The sequence below is a fragment of the Equus przewalskii genome, chromosome X, assembly GCF_037783145.1.
Source record: "Equus przewalskii isolate Varuska chromosome X, EquPr2, whole genome shotgun sequence".
Taxonomy (NCBI): domain Eukaryota; kingdom Metazoa; phylum Chordata; class Mammalia; order Perissodactyla; family Equidae; genus Equus; species Equus przewalskii.
In genome coordinates, this window is record NC_091863.1 from 86,852,751 (window position 1) to 86,872,605 (window position 19,855).

At 40.7% G+C, this 19,855-nt stretch overlaps 1 protein-coding gene across 13 annotated transcripts in view; it reads left to right on the forward strand.

Moving 5' to 3' along the window:
• The window catches only part of MID2 (midline 2), a 78,639-nt gene that overhangs the window by 45,329 nt on the left and 13,455 nt on the right, over window positions 1-19,855 (forward strand). For all 13 annotated transcript variants that reach the window (XM_070603799.1, XM_070603803.1, XM_070603811.1 and 10 more), the window contains 2 exons: window positions 13,364-13,471; window positions 14,836-14,984. In XM_070603799.1, coding sequence (XP_070459900.1) covers window positions 13,364-13,471; window positions 14,836-14,984 — 257 coding nt within the window. The remainder of the gene's footprint in view (window positions 1-13,363; window positions 13,472-14,835; window positions 14,985-19,855) is intronic.

The window sequence follows — 19,855 nt, forward strand, 5'->3', positions numbered from 1 at the left end:
AGATATATCTGAAAGTGCTTCCTAAACTATCACAACTGTACAGTTATCATAACTACACAACTCTAATTAATGGTTTCTTTGATTAACAGTAACAATGTATTAAGGTGATCAGCTCTTTGGAATTTCCCAGCAAGTTGAGATTCCTTCTTCTTTGCTTTATATTTTCTCTAGAAGCTACTGGACTTTCCAAAGTGAGGACCTGAGCCCTGAGCCTCAGGCAGAAAGTAAAGACCCAAAGTAAATCACACTTGGGCCCCCCTCATACCCTCACCATTTATATTTAGGTAAATCAGGTTAAGAGAAATATTAAGGGCAGACCTATAAGGGAAAAGAAGCTCCCAAAAGGTAGCCTTTTGTCTGAGCAAGTATAGGGGTGGGGGACGCAGACCTTCCTGTTTTGCCCTAGTAACGGTGGTGAGACACCATGAATTACAGGCATTATATCCACACAGACACATACACACTCACATACACAGGTGTGAGCCTCAGGGCTTTCCACCATAAGGCAGAACCCATCAGGATAGGCTCTCTGGATGAGCTGGTGTAACCTCGGGCCATCTCTGACTCGAGTAATACTTTCATAATACCCCCCTCTCTGTTTATATTTTTGTCAAGTGCCTCCCAGTCTTGGTCGTCAATACTGCAGGCAGGCTAACTGGTGGATCCTCTGCTCTGTAGAGCAGGAATTGGTTGTGGGAAGGTACATATTCATCAATGCATTGACAAGTATTTTGATGAGCCTCCACGCTATAGAGCTCTACTATGCTTGGAGCTCAGAGTACAGGACAGATGGGGTCCTCTCCCTCAGGGAGCATCGCAGAGGACATGGAAACACATCTATTTCTTCTAATATCTTTTGGGCCCTGAGTCTGGGGGATTGTGTTAATTATGGGGGAGCCCAGAGCAAAAAACAGAGAAGAACAACCTTGGGCCAGCCAAATTCCTTCCCAGCCAAGGATGTGAAATGTAATCGATGTTTTGTCAGAAATCAGCAGTTGCCCTCCCTCCTGGCATGAGCCTTCTGCTCTGAATGGAGGGAGTAGGTGATGGTCTGGCTCCTGGTAGGAAGAGGGGCCATCTTGCCTTCAGAGGCAAGGCAAACTCTGTCCAGCAGTGTGGAGGTACTGCATTCAGGAATGAGATCTAGGTGCTTAGGTGTGAGAAGAAGAAGAAAAGGAACATGGCAATCTCAGAGAAAAGCAAATTGTGACCCAGTACGTTTCAGAAAGCAAAACAGACGCAGAAACTGAATAAAAATAAATCAGATGATAAAACAGTGCTTGCTTATTTGTTCTGCAAAAAACCCCAGAAGATATAGTGGTTATGGCAGTAGTAGTCACAGTCATTGTCATCGTCACTGTAGTAGTAAAAACAAAACAATTGATTGACTATCTATCATATTCAGCAAATGTACTAGGTGCTTTATTTCTGCTGTTTACTAAACATGTACAAAACTCTATGAGGCTAGATACTAGTATTAGCCTCATTTACAGAAGAGAAAACTTGGGTCACTTGCCCAAGACCAGACAGGTGGTTGGTAAGCAGCAGAACCAGGAGAATAACCTGGGGATGTCTGATTTCTAAGCCCGTTCTTTTAACTATTTCCAGTTTTAATTCTGGTTTTTAGTTCAGTAAAAATAACTTCCACCCCAGGACTCCCAGGGACCCTTCACAGAGTGCCCCTGCTCGCTCGCTCACTCTCCCACCATCCCCACCAAGATAACCTGACCAAGTGCTCTCTCCAGGACCCATTTATCCCCACTTGGGCTTTGCCTCATAGAAATGCCTTAGCTTTAGTCTCTGTCCTGAAGCATGAGGTAGTTGAGACCCCTGGAAGTATGTTCTCAAGACGTCTTTGTTACCTAGTCATGGAGTTGGGTATTGTTGTGAGGCCTCCCTTCCCACTGACGTTCTTTCCTTGTCCTTCTCCATCTTCTTTCCCTACCTCCCACTCTTCCACCTCACTCCACCCCCTCAATTTAGGAGCAGTATAGGCTCTTCTTCCGCTTTTTCATTCTCCCATTTGGGCCCTTGCTTCTTCTAGTGTCCATCTACCTTTAGGGAATGTGGAACCAGGTTTTTTGTTTTTCCTTTTGTTGTCAAAAGTCCCCTGTCTCAGAAAAAAATGACTTCTTACTCAGAATAATGCCCTCCCTAACCTTAGTTGTCAGAGTGTGAATTTCCCTGGTCCTTCAAGTAGAGATTCCTTGCTCTATATGTATACAGAGAGTATCAGGATGCTGAAGTCTTCTCCTAGAAACAAGGGTCTTGGGGAGGGATGCTTATGTCAGAATTAGTACAAAATGGGGCTAAATGCTCCCCACAGTTCAGTCTGAGGCTAAAGAAGACATAATCTTTCAATGGCTCGGCCTGCTCTCCTTCCCTTACATAATTCTGTGGCTGTGAAAGGCAGTGAAAGGAGGGCTCGGGGAAAAGCCCTGGCTCTAGGGATCAGGAAACCTGGATTCTAGTACTGGTTCTGCCACCTACATCTGTTACACTGCCTACTTTGCTGTATTGGAATTACCTGATAGCATTTTGTTCCCTTTGTTGGACTATAAGCTTTTTGAAGGCAGTGACCATGGCCATGCCACATTCATTTCGGAAACCACTGTTCCTAACTGGTCTCTCTGACTCATGCTGTCCTCTCTAATCCATTTTCCACGTTGCTGTGAGAATGAGCTTTCTAAAATGAAAAGCCCATATGTTACTCCCCTACCACAAACCTTTCAGTTTGTTCCCCGTCACCATTAAGATAACGTTTTTTAAGACCCATCGTGATCTGGACCCTGCCTACCTCTCTAACATGCCCTTTTACCACCTGCACTTTATACTTTGTTCCAATTCATTTCACAAATATTTAAGCATATTTCTGCCTTGTGCTGGGCATTGGAAACACAATGTGAACATGGCACCTGCCCTCACAGAACTTATACTCCTCCTGTTTTCTGCTGGCTGACCACTGCTTGTCCCTGAAGACTTAGCTCAGGCATCACCTTCTCCAGGAAGCTATCACCCATGCTCTATACCTCTCTCCCCCGTCCTTAATTTGGTTCAGGTGTTCCTCCTCTGTGTCCCTGGAGCACCCTATGCATACTTCCATCATAGCACTTCTGTGTACTGATTTGTCTCCCCATCGGACTGTAAACTTTGAGAGTGGGCACCATGTCCTATCTACTTTTTTATACCCAGCACATGGCTTGGTACACAATAGGTATTGAGAGGATAATTGAGTAAACACTTCCCTCTGGTGGTTAGCTGTTGTAAGTACAATCTTTTATGTATCATAAGGGTGAGTAAAGCACAGCTGATTACCCAGGAAAGGTAAGTTTTTCTTTCCTGTAACATTGGGTAAGGAACCGTTTCAGAATATGTGATCTCCTAGGACCTAGGTTGTTATTCCAACATCTTTTAAACTGTTTCATAATGCAGCAAACAATATGTAAATGACAGAACAAAATTACCATTTTGAGTAATTGTGTAAAAAGAAAATGTAAGGAAAATTTGTCTCATGTAATGAAGAAATGTAACCTAGTCTACAGTTTTTCACTATGCCTCTATTTCAAGGCCAAAACACTCACATTCATTCATTCATTCACCAACAATTTGTTGGAGTACTTACAGTGTGCCAGGTGCTATTCTAGGTGTTGGGGATACAGTAGCAAACAGAATGAAGTCCTTATCCTTAAAAGGCTTACATTATGGCTGAGGGAGATATACAATAAACAGATATGTTTTTTATTAGGGGTTATGAGTGCTATGGATAAAAATAAATGAGGGTACAGAGTGGGGTGTGAGGTGAGATGCCATTTGAGCAAAGGCCTGAAGACATATTAACTGTAACTTCAGAAAACTACATAAATGTTCATTCACCAGACCTGCCTACAACATTATGGGACTTCTCGAATTTTCTTTCTTTTTTCTTTTAAATTTTGAAATGAGTTTAATCCCACATAGAAGTTGCTACAATAATATAGAGAATTCTCACATGCCATACACCTCCTCTTCCCCAGTGTTAACATCTGACATAACCACATAACTACTACAACCAGGAAATTGTCGTTGCTACAATATTCTACTAAGCAAACTACAGCCCTCATTTGAATTTCACCCGTTTTTACCTGCACTCAACCTTTTGGGGGGCAGGGGAGGGTGTGCAGTTCCGTGAATTTTATCACATGTATAGGTTCATGTAATCACCACCGTAATTAGAACAGTACAGTTTCATCACTCCCCAAAAACTCATTGTGCTACCTCTTTATAGTCACATCTGCCCCCCGGCAACCACTGATCTGTTCATCACTATAATTTTGTAATTTCTAGAGTATTATGTAAATGGAATCATACAGTATGTAACATATTGTGATTTGCTTATGTCACTCATCATAATGCCCCTGAGATCCATTCAAGTTGTCATGTGTGTCAATAGTTTCTTAAATTTTTTTTTTTTTGAGGAAGATTAGCCCTGTGCTAACTGCTGCCAACCCTCCTCTTTTTGCTGAGGAAGACTGGTCCTGAGCTAACATCCATACCCATCTTCCTCCACTTTCCATGTGGGACGCCTACCACAGCATGGCTTGCCAAGCGCTGCCATGTCCTCACCCGAGATCCGAACCCATGAACCCCGGGCCGCCGAAGCAGAACATGAGCACTTAACCACTGTGCCACCGGGCCGGCCCCAGTTTCTTAATTTTTTTATTGCTGATGTTCCACAATTTGTTTATCCCTGCTCCCACTGAAGAGAATTTTGGTTATTTCCAGTTTTTGGCTAGTACAAATAAAGCTGTTATGAACATGCATTTAAGTTTTTTTTCTGTAGACATAGATGTTTATATTTCTAGGGTAAATACACAGGGTGAGATCTAGAGAGTTTTATATCTTTAGAACACTGTATAACCAAGTGCTATGCTTCACAAAACAAACAGTAGAGTGGAAAGAGCACTGGATGGGGAGTCAAAAGATCTGGCTCCGGCCTTGCTCTGTCCTTCTTCAGTAATATGATGTTGGGGAAGCCCTTCTCCTCTCCAGGCCTCATATTTCTGTCTGTAAAGTGAGGGGCTAGGAATGGATGGTTTCTTCAGTCTTTTCAAGATTTAACAATTCTCGTGTTCTGAAGAGATAGAAAGGAGGTTTCTGCCTCATTTTATACAGGATTTATAGCTATATACGTAGAATACCAGGTACAAACCTAGATTATACCTCTCCCAGTTTTTCCTTGTACATTCTAAACAGTTACCTTATGTGGAAAGAAAATATGGGGGAGAAAGTAACTAACTGTAAGGTTACAAAGGCTTGAAAGTCTAATCCTTGAGGAGAAAGGACTCTACAACCAACACAGAATTGCCACATGACGTTGGGCCATTCCTAAAGCATATATATGGAGCAAACTGTCCTCTCCCTGTGTTGACAATATTTGTATTAATTAGACTAAGGGTAAAATGAACATGGAATATGTGTGTGTGTCCACATACATGTGTGCATTATATATGTTTTCTAGATGTTACATTATATGCATTTTTGTAGTATATATTTTTTCCAAAAGTTAGGGATTACAGAAAATGTTTGCAATAGTTAACACTACGGAATGTGATTATCTCGAGAGGCAACTCTGAGAGGAAAAGAAGTATGTTTGTGAGTACAGTCTCTCTGTCTCTGTCTCTCTCTCACATACACACACACATTCAATACAGTGGTTAAAATCGTGGACAAGAGCTGGACTGCCTAGGTGTAAATCCTGGCTCTGCCATTTGATAGTTATATGACCTTGGCCAAATTAGATAACCTCTATGTTTCTTAGTTTCTTCTGTAAAATGGCATGTGATAATAATAGTGTCAGCTGCATAGGGGTTGATGGGACAAGTAAATGAGTCACAAGCAACTAGAACAGTGCCTAGTGCATCATAAGCACCCCCAACCTGACAGGAAACGTGTCTGTCAGTCGATGTCTTTGTCTGTCAGGAGGCCTCCCACAGCATGGATCCCTGAACCCAATATACTAGGATTCTCACACTTCTAGAGATGGCCTGGCTGCTGCCTCCCATCCATGCTACTTTTCTAACTTCAACACTCCCATCCCCCACCTACCTCTAACCCCCCTAACTCCTCGCTCTCTCTTCTGCCAAAAATATAAACTGAGGCACTGTGGCAGTAGGTTGCTTAACTACGCCTCAGTAACTTTTTTTTGCCTCCTAAGCTGCAGTTTACTCCAGTACCGGGAACTAAAAATCCTATTAATAGTTTTACATATCCCCTAGCCCTTAAGTAACCACGTTCACACCAAATCTAAAGAAACAGGTAAAATCCATTAAAAAAACAGCCTTGCTTAACTTAGGTATTTTTATGTAAAGCTGGCAGGACCATCTTTGAAATGTTGAAGTGTTTTGCTGTAGAAAACAAAAAAGAAGATTGTCTCATCTTCCTCTTCCTTTTAAACATTCGAACCTTCCTGATACAAAGGGCTGCGTTGATGGTGGTGTTGGTGTTGGTGGTGTATGTGTGTATGTGTCTGTGTGAGATACTGCCCTTTAAAGTGTGACTTGGATTAACACCTTAGCTTAGATGCTGCCACACTAGGTGCTTCATCTGCTTCATAAGCATCGTGTTTTCTTATTTTTTCCAGCTTTATTGAGATGTAACTGACGTATAACTTTGAGGAGATTTAAGGCGTACACGTATATATTGATGATTTTATACACGTATATATTGTGAAGTGATTACCATGATAAGGTTAGTTAGCACGTACATCACCTCATATAGTTACCTTTTTTTGTGGTGAAAACATTTAAGATCCACTCACATAGCAACTTTCAAGTATACAGTACAGTGTTGTTAACTGTAATCAAGGAATCTAAAAAAGCTGAACTCATAGAAACAGAGAGAACATTGCATTTTCTTGAATGCATCATTATAAGACAGTAATCAATTCTTTGCAGCTCAGTAAGATGACAAAGCTGTTCATAACAACTCGATAATCCATCAGATGTCTAGTTTACCTCTCTCTTTTCTGTCTCATCTCCTTTGTACAGAAAGTGACTGCTTGTGGAATGAAGCCCACCTCAGCCTCTTTTCTCTGCTGATATGGAGTCTGAGAAGTTGGGGTAGTGGTCATCTGAGTGGTCCTAGGCAATAATGGGAAGTGAGAGGTTTGTTGTGCCCTCTCCCACTGCTTTGAGTACTGTGCCTGCTTTTTCTCTCCACCTTGTTCTCAACTAAGGTGTTAATTATCAATGGTTAAGGTGTTACTATAGTGTTAAGATCTTGACATTTTATCCAGGTACACTCAAAGACTCAATATGACAGCGCAGCTCTCCGTGACATATCTGCAACCTCCGTTTCTAGCCTTATTTCCCTCCCTTGCATGTCAGGCTGCTGTGCTTTACTCAAACACATTCTCTACTTTCCTGCCTGTGTTTTTGCTCATGCTGTTTGTATCATTCTCTCTGCCTGAAATTCCCTTCCCTTAAACCTCATTTCTGTGTGTCAAAGTCTTGCTCATCCTTCAAGACCAGCTCAGTTACAGGAAACCTTCCCTAATCCTCTGATTGTCCTTTTCCACAGGGAAAATTAGTTTTCCCTCCTCCATGCTCTCATGGAGTTTTGTTTGTATTCTATTATATTACTTGTTCTGCTACTCCTTAAATTATAATTAGCTGAATTCACACTCATTTTCTCCACTAGACTATAACTGCCTTGAAGGCAAAAGCTGAGTCTTTTTCATAATTCTCTCCCACGCGGGAACCCGCAATAGTGCCTTGTACATAGGGCAGGTACTCAATAAATGTTTTCTGAAATAAAAACTTCCCCAAGTGATCTTTACGCTGGCATTTCAAAATCTTCTAGGGGAAGATCTGTTTGGGCAGATTGCAGGGAATAAACTAGGCAGGCATTGACCATATAGAGTGGAGGACACTGACATGGAGATGCCAACGTGTTCTATTACCATATAAATGAATTTCACTTGAGTCTGAGTATAGGGCTCATCCACTACTTCATACGTACACATTGTTCTCCTTGAACAGGAAATCGCAGTTCCTTCTGAACTCCTGTGCAGCGCTCTGCTGGACTGAGCTGAGGGGAGGGTCTGAGTGGGGATGTTTCTCATTGGGTGGGTTGGAGGGAAGGCTGATGAACTTTAAACCCAAGAATAAAAGACCTGTAGAATGAGCATGTGGGAGATCTCCCAAGAAACTATCAAATAAGCTCTCTGAAAGAAGCAATGGGTAAAAAGGTCTAGTCCATTTACATTTCAATACAGAATAGAAACAATTACCAAAATAACTTTATGCAGTCTCCTAAACCTTTACAACTTGTGACTTTTGTGAACTCCCACATATTTATTTCCTTGTACCAACAAGCAGTAAAATCCTTCAAACAGGGGATGTGTGTGTTTGTATCAGGGAAGGGCGGGAAATTGGGGAAGACTAGGTCTGACACTGGGTTTAATCTTTGGGTTGGGAGGTAGGAAAGAACTTCAGGAAATAGAGTAGATTGGGAAGTTGGAAAGAAATGTGCAAGTCAAATTTTTGCTGCCTTTGGGAGGAAAGAAAAGAACACAGAGCAGAGAAGAGGGCCCAGAGACTTAACAGGAAGGCCTGTGTTCCCTTGTGCTTAGGCCTTGGACGACTAGAGCTGAGACTCTGTCTTAAACATCAGAAACTGCCCCAAAAGTCTTCTAGGGTGGGCAGGTTTACACAAGAGGTTACCAAGATTAGTATCTAATGGTACTTTCAGAGAGGATAGGCTTTTCCACAGATATAAAGCCACTTAGTTAAACCCACTAACCCAAACCAAAGAGCAAAGGTCAAATAAAGAGCTGGAGTCTTCCACAAACCAACCAACTGACCAACCAACCAACCAACCAACCAACCAACCAAAGAATGCTTATCAAGGTAACCCCAGTTGTTTTCAACTAAGGGTTAATAAGCAAGTGAAATACCTCACTGTATTTTCCAAGAAAACTGTAGACAAGAAAAATACCAGGGCTTTCAAGTGTCTTCCAAGCAATTTGAGATGTTTTATTCACATCATGAAGACAGTTTTTCCCTGGAGTATTTCCTGTTCAGAAAACACGAAAGGACCCTGCTCTTTTGAACTGCTTCTTGACATGGAAAGATTTTAATGTCACTGCTTTACCTTTAGTTTGGGCTTTTGCCTCTTCAGCCAACTTTCTGCTCTACTAGTTGTGCCTGGCTATTTTATCTCACCCGATGCAGCTCTCTAAACCCCACTCTAGCTCCCTTCCTTCAATCTACATTTTCTCTACAAAATGCATTTACTATAGTAATTTTCTAATGTTTATCATTCTTACTTTGATTTTTCACTTTGCTAAATCAATCAGTAAATGTCTCCTAAGTGTTTTTTGTGTGTAAAGCATTCTGCGTGTTACAGTGGGAGAAACAAAGTGGCATAAAACCTTTCCTCAAGGAGCTTGCTGTCTAATTGAATATTTTCAAACGAGAGTACTCTCATATTTGACCTTTCCTTTCTATTCCTGTTACCCTCCTTGGCTAGGGCCTGTTCATATCACAATAGCCTCCTAAATTGTCCCCAAGCTTACTGTTACCCCAAATCAAATCAATCCAGTTCATCTTCTTAAAAAAAATTAACTATGGTCATTCTCCCACCATCTTACCCTCCTTCTCTTCAAAAATGTTTTTCAAAGATACCATATTACCTAAAGAGTAAAGTTCAATCTTGTTAGCTTGGCTCAAAATTTCCCTCCTTATCACCATTAAAATCTAAGTTCTATCCATTTTAAGGCTCAATTCAAGTCCTGCTGCATTCAGGCATCTTTTCTCTGTTTCCCCACCGAAAGTGATCTTTCTCTTCAATTTCTGTAGATTATAATCTACATCACTCATTGGAATTTAACTATGCTACCTTGACTTTTTTGTGTTATATGTATGTGGCTTTTCCCCATGCAGATTGCAAATTTATTGAGGGCAGGGCCTGAGCATAATGCACTGCACACACGAGATGCTTAATACATGTTTGATGATGAATTTTCCTGGTTTCAGGATATAGGACAGATTATGAGCGTGGATGACAAAGGCAAGATTCTGAAGGTAAGGGGATGAATTAATAAGGCTTTTACAATAATAGTCCAAAAGGGTGATAAGGGCTTCAACTTATTGGTTCCTTGGCTCAGAGCCTCACTGTTTTACCAGAAGAACTTAAGCGAGATTGGAAAGAAAAGGAGGGCAGGACATTGAGATTGCTGTGAATTGATGTGGAGGATGAGGGAGAAGTAGAAGTCAGAGGTAACTGAACCTGAGTAACTGCAATAACGATAGTCGCATTAACAAAAAAAAAAGGAAATCAGAGGTAGAATCCAGATTTAGAGGGAAGATGATGAGTTTGTTTTTAGACATACTGAGTTTGGGGTAACTTGAATAACCAAGTGAACATGTCTAGCAAGAGGTGAGATATGCCCCCCTATTCAATTCAGTGCAGCAAATATTTGCTCAACATCTACCATATGCTAGTCACTTATGCTAGAGATATAGCCAAGTAAGATACAACCCCTGGCGTCCAGAACTTATGTTTGAGCAGGGAAGACAGACTAATAAATTTCTATGATATAAGGGAGTAAAATAATATAATTGAATTATATATAAAGTGCTATGGGACTATAAATAGGGCACCAGTTGTGTCCAGGCAGGTGAGAAAAAGTTACAGAAGTGGTGATCTTTGAGCAGGGCCTGGAAAGATAGTAGAAGTTTGTTCAGTAAACGAATAGAGATGCCAAGACTTGGAAACAATCAGAGTACCTGTCAACAGATGAATGGATAAAGAAAATGTAGTATAGATATTCAAGGGAATACTACTCAGTCATAAAAAGATGAAATCTTGCCATTTGTTCATCAACATGGATGAACTTTGCGGGTATTATGCTAAGTGAAATAAGTCAGATGGAGAAAGACAAGTACCATGTGATTTCAATCATATGTGGAAGATAAAACAACAATAACAAACAAACACATAAATACAGAGAACAGATTGATGATTACCAAAGGGAGAGCGGGGAGGGTGAAGGGGGTAAAGGGGGACATGAGTATGGTGATGGATGGAAACTAGATTTTTGGTGGTGAACACGATGTAGTCAATACAGAAAGTGAACTATAATGATGTACACCTGAAATCTACATAATGTTATAAACCAATGTGACCTCAATAAATAAATAAATAATAAGAAAAAAAAACAAATAGGGAAGTGACTCTCCAAGTGAAAGCAGAGTCTCAAGCAGAGGCATAGGACATGCAGAAGTGCATGGCATTCTAGGGGAACAACAAGTAGTCTGAAATGACTAAAGAGAATAGGATGACAGAATGAAGATGGATGGTGCAAAAGAGGTAATGATTGTCAGAACCTGAAGACAAAGATTTTGTTACACTAGACTGGAGAGGCGGTATAGTGTGATGGTTAAAAGTGTGGACTCTAGAGTTGGACTCCCTGGGTCCAAATCCCATCTCTGCCACTTACTAGGTTTGTGGCCTTGAGAAAGTCACTTAGTGTCTCTGTGCTTAGGTTTCCTCATCTGTAAAATGGGGCTACCAGTATCTTCCTCGTAGGGTTGTTTCAATGACTGAGAGAACTAGTATATGTGAACTGATTAGGGCAGCACTTGGCATATGGTGAGAGTTGTGTAAAGGTTAGTCCAAGGGCTAAATTGCAAGAAATAAGGCACTACACCATTGTACACTACACCAACAGCAGCCTCAAAAAGAAACTATAAGTGGGAAGTATCTAAGTCTCCTGATACTCTGAGCAGGGATCCAGGGAGAACCAGATGGATCACTTATTCTCATATCTCAAGGAAGGTGAAATTATCTGCCTTGGAAAGGTAGATCCAATTAGGGAAAGGATGAGGAGTCTGAGAGAAAAATTAGAATGGCCAGAGTGGGACTGTTTGTTCAGAATAAATGGAAGCTCTTCTTTTGGTATTCTCCTTGGAAAGTGGAAATAATGCAAAATAAGGTTGAAATTCGGCAAGTGTATTTTATTTCAGTTGAGTAAGAAACAGAAAATCGCCAGCAGGGATCTTAGAGGATGAGAGAGGAGGCAGCAGGGTCCAGTGACAGGTATTTTCCTGGGCTTGGAGTATGTAAAGAAACCCTCTGAAGAGGGCTAGCAATTGGAAATGCAGCCTTACCTTGCTAATGAAGCACATCTGGCCCCTCGAGTTTTCATGCTCTCAAGTAACCCATTGTCTGTTCCTCAGCCTTCTAGAGCTCTGCGTGAGTGATCCGTGAATAGACTCTTGGAATGATTGTGCTTCCCCGTGTGACTGCGCTGTGTGCTACTGAAATGGAACTGAGCCTCCTCTGCCCACCCAGCCAGCCCAGGGCTTTCACTTGACAGGACTCGGTTTGAATTCTGGTTTTACCACTTACTAGCTATGTGATCTTGACAAGTCGCTACAATTCTCTGAGTCTCAGTTTCCCCATCTGTGAAATGGGAATAAAAATGGCTCCTATATTATAAAGTGGTTATGTAATTACATGAAATAATTTATCTATAAAGTACTTGGCACATTAAGTGCTTTCAAGATGTAAGTTCATTTCCCCTTCCTTTCCCTTTACACTTGGGAAGCCCAAAGATCTCCTGCTCTCATTTTAGCAGGGGGCTTCATACCATCTAATGTCAATAGTAGTAGAGTTGGGAAGAAGGAGAAATCGGTACACGGAAAGACAATGAAGAGTGGTGGCTTTTTTTTTTCAACCCCACCCTGACTTTGCAGTAGAGATATTTTGATATAGCCAGTCTCCCAAAGTAGGAAAGGTGTTCAGATACTTGACAGCCCAAGGTGAGAAATATCTACTAAGACATGATGACAACTATGTGAAAATATGTATACACGTGCATCTATTTAATGTGAACACAGAGCTGCACATTCCTAGTTTTAAAATTAGACAGGAACAAGGAAAACTGAAACATTTTTGTTAGGATGGTAGACATATGTTGTTGTGATGTTATCTTAATATTATCGTGCCTGTGGAGAGGGATCCTCTTTCCATGACATACTTTTAAATCTCCTTACCCTCTTTCCAAAAGAATAGCAGGACAGGGTGCTGGAGTAACGGGAATTGCACAGTGGGAATAACATGCCCCCATCTCATCTGTCCTTCTGCCCAGCCTTCCATTAACCATCATGATCTACCAGATGCCAGAGAGCTTCCTGTCTGTGGTGCTTCAATGCCCTTGCATCATTAATATCATCATCTCTACCCTTCTTCTAGGAGTGGATCTTATGAGGGAGGTATGGAAGAAGTTGTGCATGCTTAGCTGTCAGTCCGAACCTTTGAGAGCCAGCAGGGGACAAAGGCAGCAATCACTGTGTAATACTCTGGACTTTCTTGGCAGGTGAATACTGCTATGCATGAGGCAAAACTTATGGAAGAATGTGACGAGTTGGTAGAGATCATCCAGCAGAGGAAGCAAATGATTGCTGTCAAAATCAAAGAGACAAAGGTAAAGCACAGCGCTTCAGTGAGGCCAAGGCAGAGTTGACTTTACAAATGTCAAAGTTTCATCCTGATGATTCCAGTTTGAACTTGGATCATGCAAGCAAGAAAAATGAGGTTGTAGGGAGGGAGGCAAAGAAGAAGCAGTGTTTGGCCTAGTGCTATGAATCCAGTAAAAATGATGGCAGTTCTGGGGTATTGGAAACATCCTTTATCTTGACCTGGTTGGTGGTTACATGGGTGTGTAAATATGTGCAAAAAATCATTGAGTGGTACATGTCATATTTCGGTGTTTTATTGTATGTATGTTATAAGTCAATACAAAAAGAAAAAAGCAAAACACTCATGGTAGAAACGTGGGTCAGAATTATGGAAGGACCATGGATGCCAGTATAAGGATTTGGGACTTAATCTGAAAGGCATTGGGAAACAATTCTAGTTTCTTAGGAAGGAGAAGACTGATTGATATGGCAGGGGTTTGCAGGGTAGATCAGAATGGGATGATGTTCAAGTCAGGGCTTACAGAATGATTCTTGGTATGAGTTGATGAAAATCTAAGTCAGGGAAGTGGCAGCACAAATGGAAGAACATAACAGGCATTGCTAAAAGGAAATGATGGGAATCATCAACTGATTAGATATAAAAGATGAAGGAGAGAGAGAAGACTTCCAGGCTTTTAACCTGGGAACTGAAGAATCGTGGTCAAGAAGGTCAGGTGTGAGCCTCTGTGCATCTATATGGTTTTAGGCTGGTTGGTCTGCTGGTCAGTCTAGTGATTATATGTTCAGGTGAGGTGTTATGAGAGCCTGGAGTCATGACTTTGTGCCATGCTGGGTGGTTCTAGCTAACAGGAACTGAAGTTTCTGACAACACAGATGGGTGAACACACAGGTATGCATAAAGATACTTAGACAAATATCTACATAGAAATGTAGATACTCATAAAGAAAAAGGGGATACTTTTTATTAAACATGTATGTGAAAATATATTGACAATAAAATGGAAACAATGGTGATCTCTGGGTGGTAGGGTTTCTTTTTATGTTTTGTTTTCTAAATTTTTTATAATGAGCATGCATTGCTTGTATAATCAGAAAAATTAATGTTATGAATAAAAAGAGGAGGTAGATGGCCTAGAGTATATGACTGAGTGTGTTGCAAGGTAAGTAAGTGGTCCTTAGGTGGGAGGAGGGGTTGGCAAGGCAGACATAGAGGGTAGGGTAAGAAGGTGAGTGGTTCGTACAGAGGCCATGGGATATTAATAGGCCTTATTTTTAGAATCACTGCAGCAGATCTCTGTCATGTTGTTTTATCATTTTTAATTAAGCACTCTATGTTTTCTCTTATTTTTCTTTTGCTAATTCCTTTAAGGTTATGAAACTGAGAAAGTTGGCACAGCAGGTTGCTAATTGCCGCCAGTGTCTTGAACGGTCAACAGTCCTCATCAACCAAGCTGAGCATATCCTGAAAGAAAATGACCAGGCACGGTTTCTCCAGTCTGCAAAAAATATTGCTGAGAGGTGAGTTCCTTATATTCTTTTGATGTGCCTGCTGTTATGAAAAGGGGCCAGCTTAAAGTCACTTAATTCTGTTCAGGCATGTATGTAGCAGCTGCCACCTGAAGATTTTTCCAGCTGGATAGTTACTAAACCTCAGTGGCAGATTGCCCTGTGGATTTCTGGCGCCCTTCTGTCCATCTCTGCAGCCTACCAGTTTTTCTAATGCACAGCCAAACATGTGCCCTAGCTATGCCACAGCTCTCCACTGCCCACTCAGGGCTCGAGCTTTCTATATTGGCGTTAGTTTACAGGCAGAGAAACTTTTGGCCACATTGACAGGTGTGTATCCTTCCTAAGTCTATGTGAAGTTTCTGTGGTTTTCATTTAGTTATTCCTCATGTAAATCCTTTAGAGCAGTAATTCTTAGGCTTTTATTTAGTCAGTCACCCCTTTGAAAATTTGATGAAAGTTATGAGCCCTCTTCCCAAGGGAAAAAATGCATGTAAGATATATACACATAAAATTTTGCATACAATTTCAGAGGACTCATGGATCTTTAGAAGCCCAGCTATGCACCACTTGCGAACAATCTGAGGTATAAAGTGAAACACTGTTCAGTCACCAAGGCTTCAATGGGCTACGGGGGTTCTTTAGGCCAGATTTGGCCTCCTTAGAGCTCCTTTTCATTCATTGAAGATTTTGTCTCCAAATTTACCCTCTTTTTTCTGTTGCTTCTGCCATTGTTCTGGGTGACCTTAGCAGTATCCACATGACTGGCCCATCCTGGCTTCTTGCCATCCCCTCCTCCAGTGACCCTCACCTCTGCTCCACTTCATCCATCCACTTCCAAGGCCCACATGCTGAACTTCTCCATCACTCAGAATTACACTTAAATCATAAATTAAAATATGCCACTTTCTAACCACAAGCTCTGTACTTACAGTTGTCTGTTTTTCTTCCAATATGTCTATTCTTCAACTTCACTGGGACTTCTAACTACTGACTACTACCTACCGGCTACCGACTTTTCACTTCTTCCTTTGGCCTATTTGAGGTCTGTGATTTCTCACTTCAGCTACTCTCTTTTCAATATTCCCAGTTCCCTTGCCCCACTGTCTTTTTATCAAACCAACCTGATAAAACCCCAAGCTGAATCAGCCCAGCTATTCCCACCTTTTCCAGGCCTATATTTGAGTTGCAGGACCCCACTGGAGAAAATTACATAACCAAAAAAGTTGGTACTATGATACCACAAATTTATGGCTTCTACTCTCACCTGGGCCCTTGGTACTGACCTGAAATCCTTCTGTGTTGCTCTGGTCAGCTTTCTTTTTTCCTTGTCTCTATCATGGCTATTTCAAATTTTCTGTACTCAACTAAAACTTCTAAACCTGCCACCTTCCTGCTTATGCTCAGCAAATGACTTTACCTCCTATTTTATAGAGAGAGTGGTAGGTATGTAATGATAAATTCCTCAACTTCGTATCTATGTCCTCAGCTCACTGATGCTATGTTTATTTTTTTAAGTCTTTTTTTTTCCTGTGGATTTCTTTTTTTGTTTTTTGAGGAAAATTAGCCCTGAGCTAACATCTGCTGCCAATCCTCCTCTTTTTGCTGAGGAAGACTGAGCCTGAGCTAACATCCGTGCCCATCTTCTTCCACTTTATATGTGGGACACCTGCCACAGCACGGCCTGCCAAACGGTGCCATGTCCACACCCAGGACCTGAACCGGTGAACCCCAAGCTGCTGAAGCAGAACGTGCAAACTTAACCACTGCACCATGAGGCCGGTCCCTCTCTGTGGATTTCATTTTGATAGTTTCTAATGATAAGTCTTCAATTTGACTAACCTTTTCTTCTATAATGCCTAATCTGCCATTAATTTCTCCAGTATATTTTTCATCTCAGATATTGTAGTTTTCATCTCTAGAAGTTCAACTTGGATCTTTTTATGTCTTCCATATATTTACTTAATATATTTAGCCTTCTTTCTAGCTTTTTGAACATATGGAATACAGTTATAATAACTGTTTTAAAGTCTAACATCTGTGTCAGTTCTAGGTCAATTTCAGTTGGTTGCTTTTTCTCTTCATTATGGGTTGTATTTTCTTGCTTCTTTGCATGTCTAGTAATTTTTCATTGGATGCTGGACATTGTGAATTTTATCTTATTGGCTGCTGTATATTTTTGTATTCCTGTAAGTATTCTTAAGCTTTGTGCTGGGACACAATTAAGTTACTTGAAAATAGTTTGATTCTTTCAGGTCTTGCTTTTAAGAATTGTTAGTTGACGTCATAGCAATGTTTAGTCCAGGGGACATTTTTCCTCACTACTGAGGCAAGACCCTTCTGAGTACTCCACTGAGTACCCCATGAATCATGAGATTTTCTAGTCTGGCCAGTGGGAACAGACACTATTCCTGCCCCTGTGTGAGCACCAGGGATTGTTCCCTCTAATCTTTTTTGGGTGGCTCTTTCCCTAGCATTGGGCAGTTTCCTCACATGCATGTTTTGATGAGGATTTTGTTGAGTACTAGAAGGGAACCCTCTGAAGCTCTCCAGAATTCTCCCTGTGCAGCTTTCTTCTCTCTGGTACTCTGCCCTGTAAACTCCAGCCAACTTAGTCTCCCTGGACTCTCAGCTTGTGTTCTTAATTAGGAACTCCATCAGGCTCCACCTGATTTCCCCTTCATGTACCATTTTACTCCCTTAATTTTGTTGGAGCAAATTTTCCCATAGGTTCATAAGAAAGACTAGATAGGAAGCAAATTTTTGAGAACTTTTTGTTTAAAAAAATACTTAAAATTTTCACATTTGATGGGTTGAAATGAATTTGTTATAATTTTGAAAGCATGGATCTATTGTCTCCTAACTTCCAGTGTTGTGTTGAGAGATTCACTGCTATTTGATTCCTGATCTTTTGAATATGACATATGTTTTAAAATCTGAAGCTTTTAAGGTCTTATCTTTATCTAGTTTTTCTGAAATTTCACCAAGATATGCCTTGCTGTGGGTCTTTTATCATTCGTTTTTGTTGGGCACTAAGTGGGTCTTTCCAATCTGAACTCTACTGACTTTTAGTTCTGGGAAAATTTCTTGTATTATTTCCTAATATTTTCCTCTCCTTTATTTTCTCTCTTCTCTCTTTTTGGGACACTGATTAGTCAGATGTTGGACATTCTAGATTTTTCCTCTAATTTTGAAATCTTTTGTTACCCATATTTTCCATGACTTTATCTTCCTGTTCTATCATCTAAAATTTTTCCTTGATTTTTCATCCAATCCTTCTATTACGATTTTAATTTCAGCATTCATATTTTTATTTATAAGAGCTCTTTCTTGATCTTTGTTTCTTTTTTAGCATTCTGTCCTCGCTTTGTGGATATAAACTATTTGTTTATCTTTCTGAGGCTATTAATGATCATTTAAAAAGTTTTCTTCTAAACTGCATTGTCTTGGTTTCCTCCAAGTTCCTTTTCCTCGTTAGTTTGTTTTAGTTTCTGTGTCTTCCTAAATGTCTGGTAAGCTTTTGGTTGCCTGTTTGAATTTAAGTGCTAAAGGGTGACTGGAAGATCTGAGGGAATGGGAATAGTTTGTTGCTTGGTGAACCTTGCTATAGGATTATAAAGTAGAATGCCAGATTTTTATTGAGTAGAACCCAAGTGTCAGTTCTGTAGGTGTTTTCTCTTGGGTCGTTTACCCCTGGATGGAATCCACCAATCTCCTGCTTCTGTGGGGGGAGGGGGGGTGAAGGGTATAAGCCTGGCTGCCACCATTCTGGGAGCCAAGCAGGAAAAGGGAGTTAAGGGTTTTATGACTGTTATTAGTATAGCATCAAAGCTCTGCAGAAAGTAAACCTCATATCTCCCACCAGGATGAGGGAGGGGTAGTCTCTGGTGAGTGGATCTGGGGGTCTAGCTTTTCCTCATGCGAATTTTCAGCTGTCTGTAACACTAAATCAGCTTGATGTTGCTGGCTTCCTGATCCAGCTTTCTCTGGTCTCTTATTGGTTACTACCCATCTATCCCTTTTTAGCCTCCAAAAATTTTTGACAATCTATCCCTCACTGGCATCTCTTTTTCCATTCCCTTTGTCTTTGTGGGTTTATGACTTTTTATTCTTTGACTGTGATTTCAGTGGGATTTCATGAGAGCAGAGATAAAACATATATTTAAACCACTGTATTTAATCATCCCCACTCACTCTTCAACTCTCTGAAATGTCTTCTGCCACTACTATACTACTGAAAGTGTTCTTTCCAAGGTCCAAATGAATACCTTGTTGCTAAATATAATAGATATTCCTTTGTTTTATCTTACTGCTTCATCTTACCTGATCTCTCAGTAGGATTTGTCCCTACTGACCATTTTTACTTGAAAGTTTTCTACCATTAGCTTCCATGAACACTCCTTGTTTTCTTCCTACCTTTCTGGTTTCTTTTGCCTTTGTGAGCAACTCTTCCTTGACCTATTCCTTTAATGCTATTGTTCTTTGTGATTCTGTCTTAGGTTATTCTCTTCTCTCACTACACAGTTTCCCTGTTGCAAACTTATAGCTCAATTACCACCTAGATGTTGATGATTCCCAACTCTCTATCTAAATCTTCTTTTCATAGGCTCAGGTATAGCCTGTGGGGTAGGTGGAATAGATGGCTATCTATGTGGTATGGCTTGAGAATCATCTACCCAACTTAAATGTCTTTCTCACTGGTCTCTCACAGGGTCTAAAATTCTTCCCCACCATTATTTATTGTAGCATATTAGCTGGGAGAATTATTTCTTCCCCCTTACAAATGACACTTACTATATTGCCCCAATAGAGATCAAAGCCTTGAGAGATACCTAATGTTGTGTTTTGCTTAAACATAGCAACACAGACATACAGACACACAC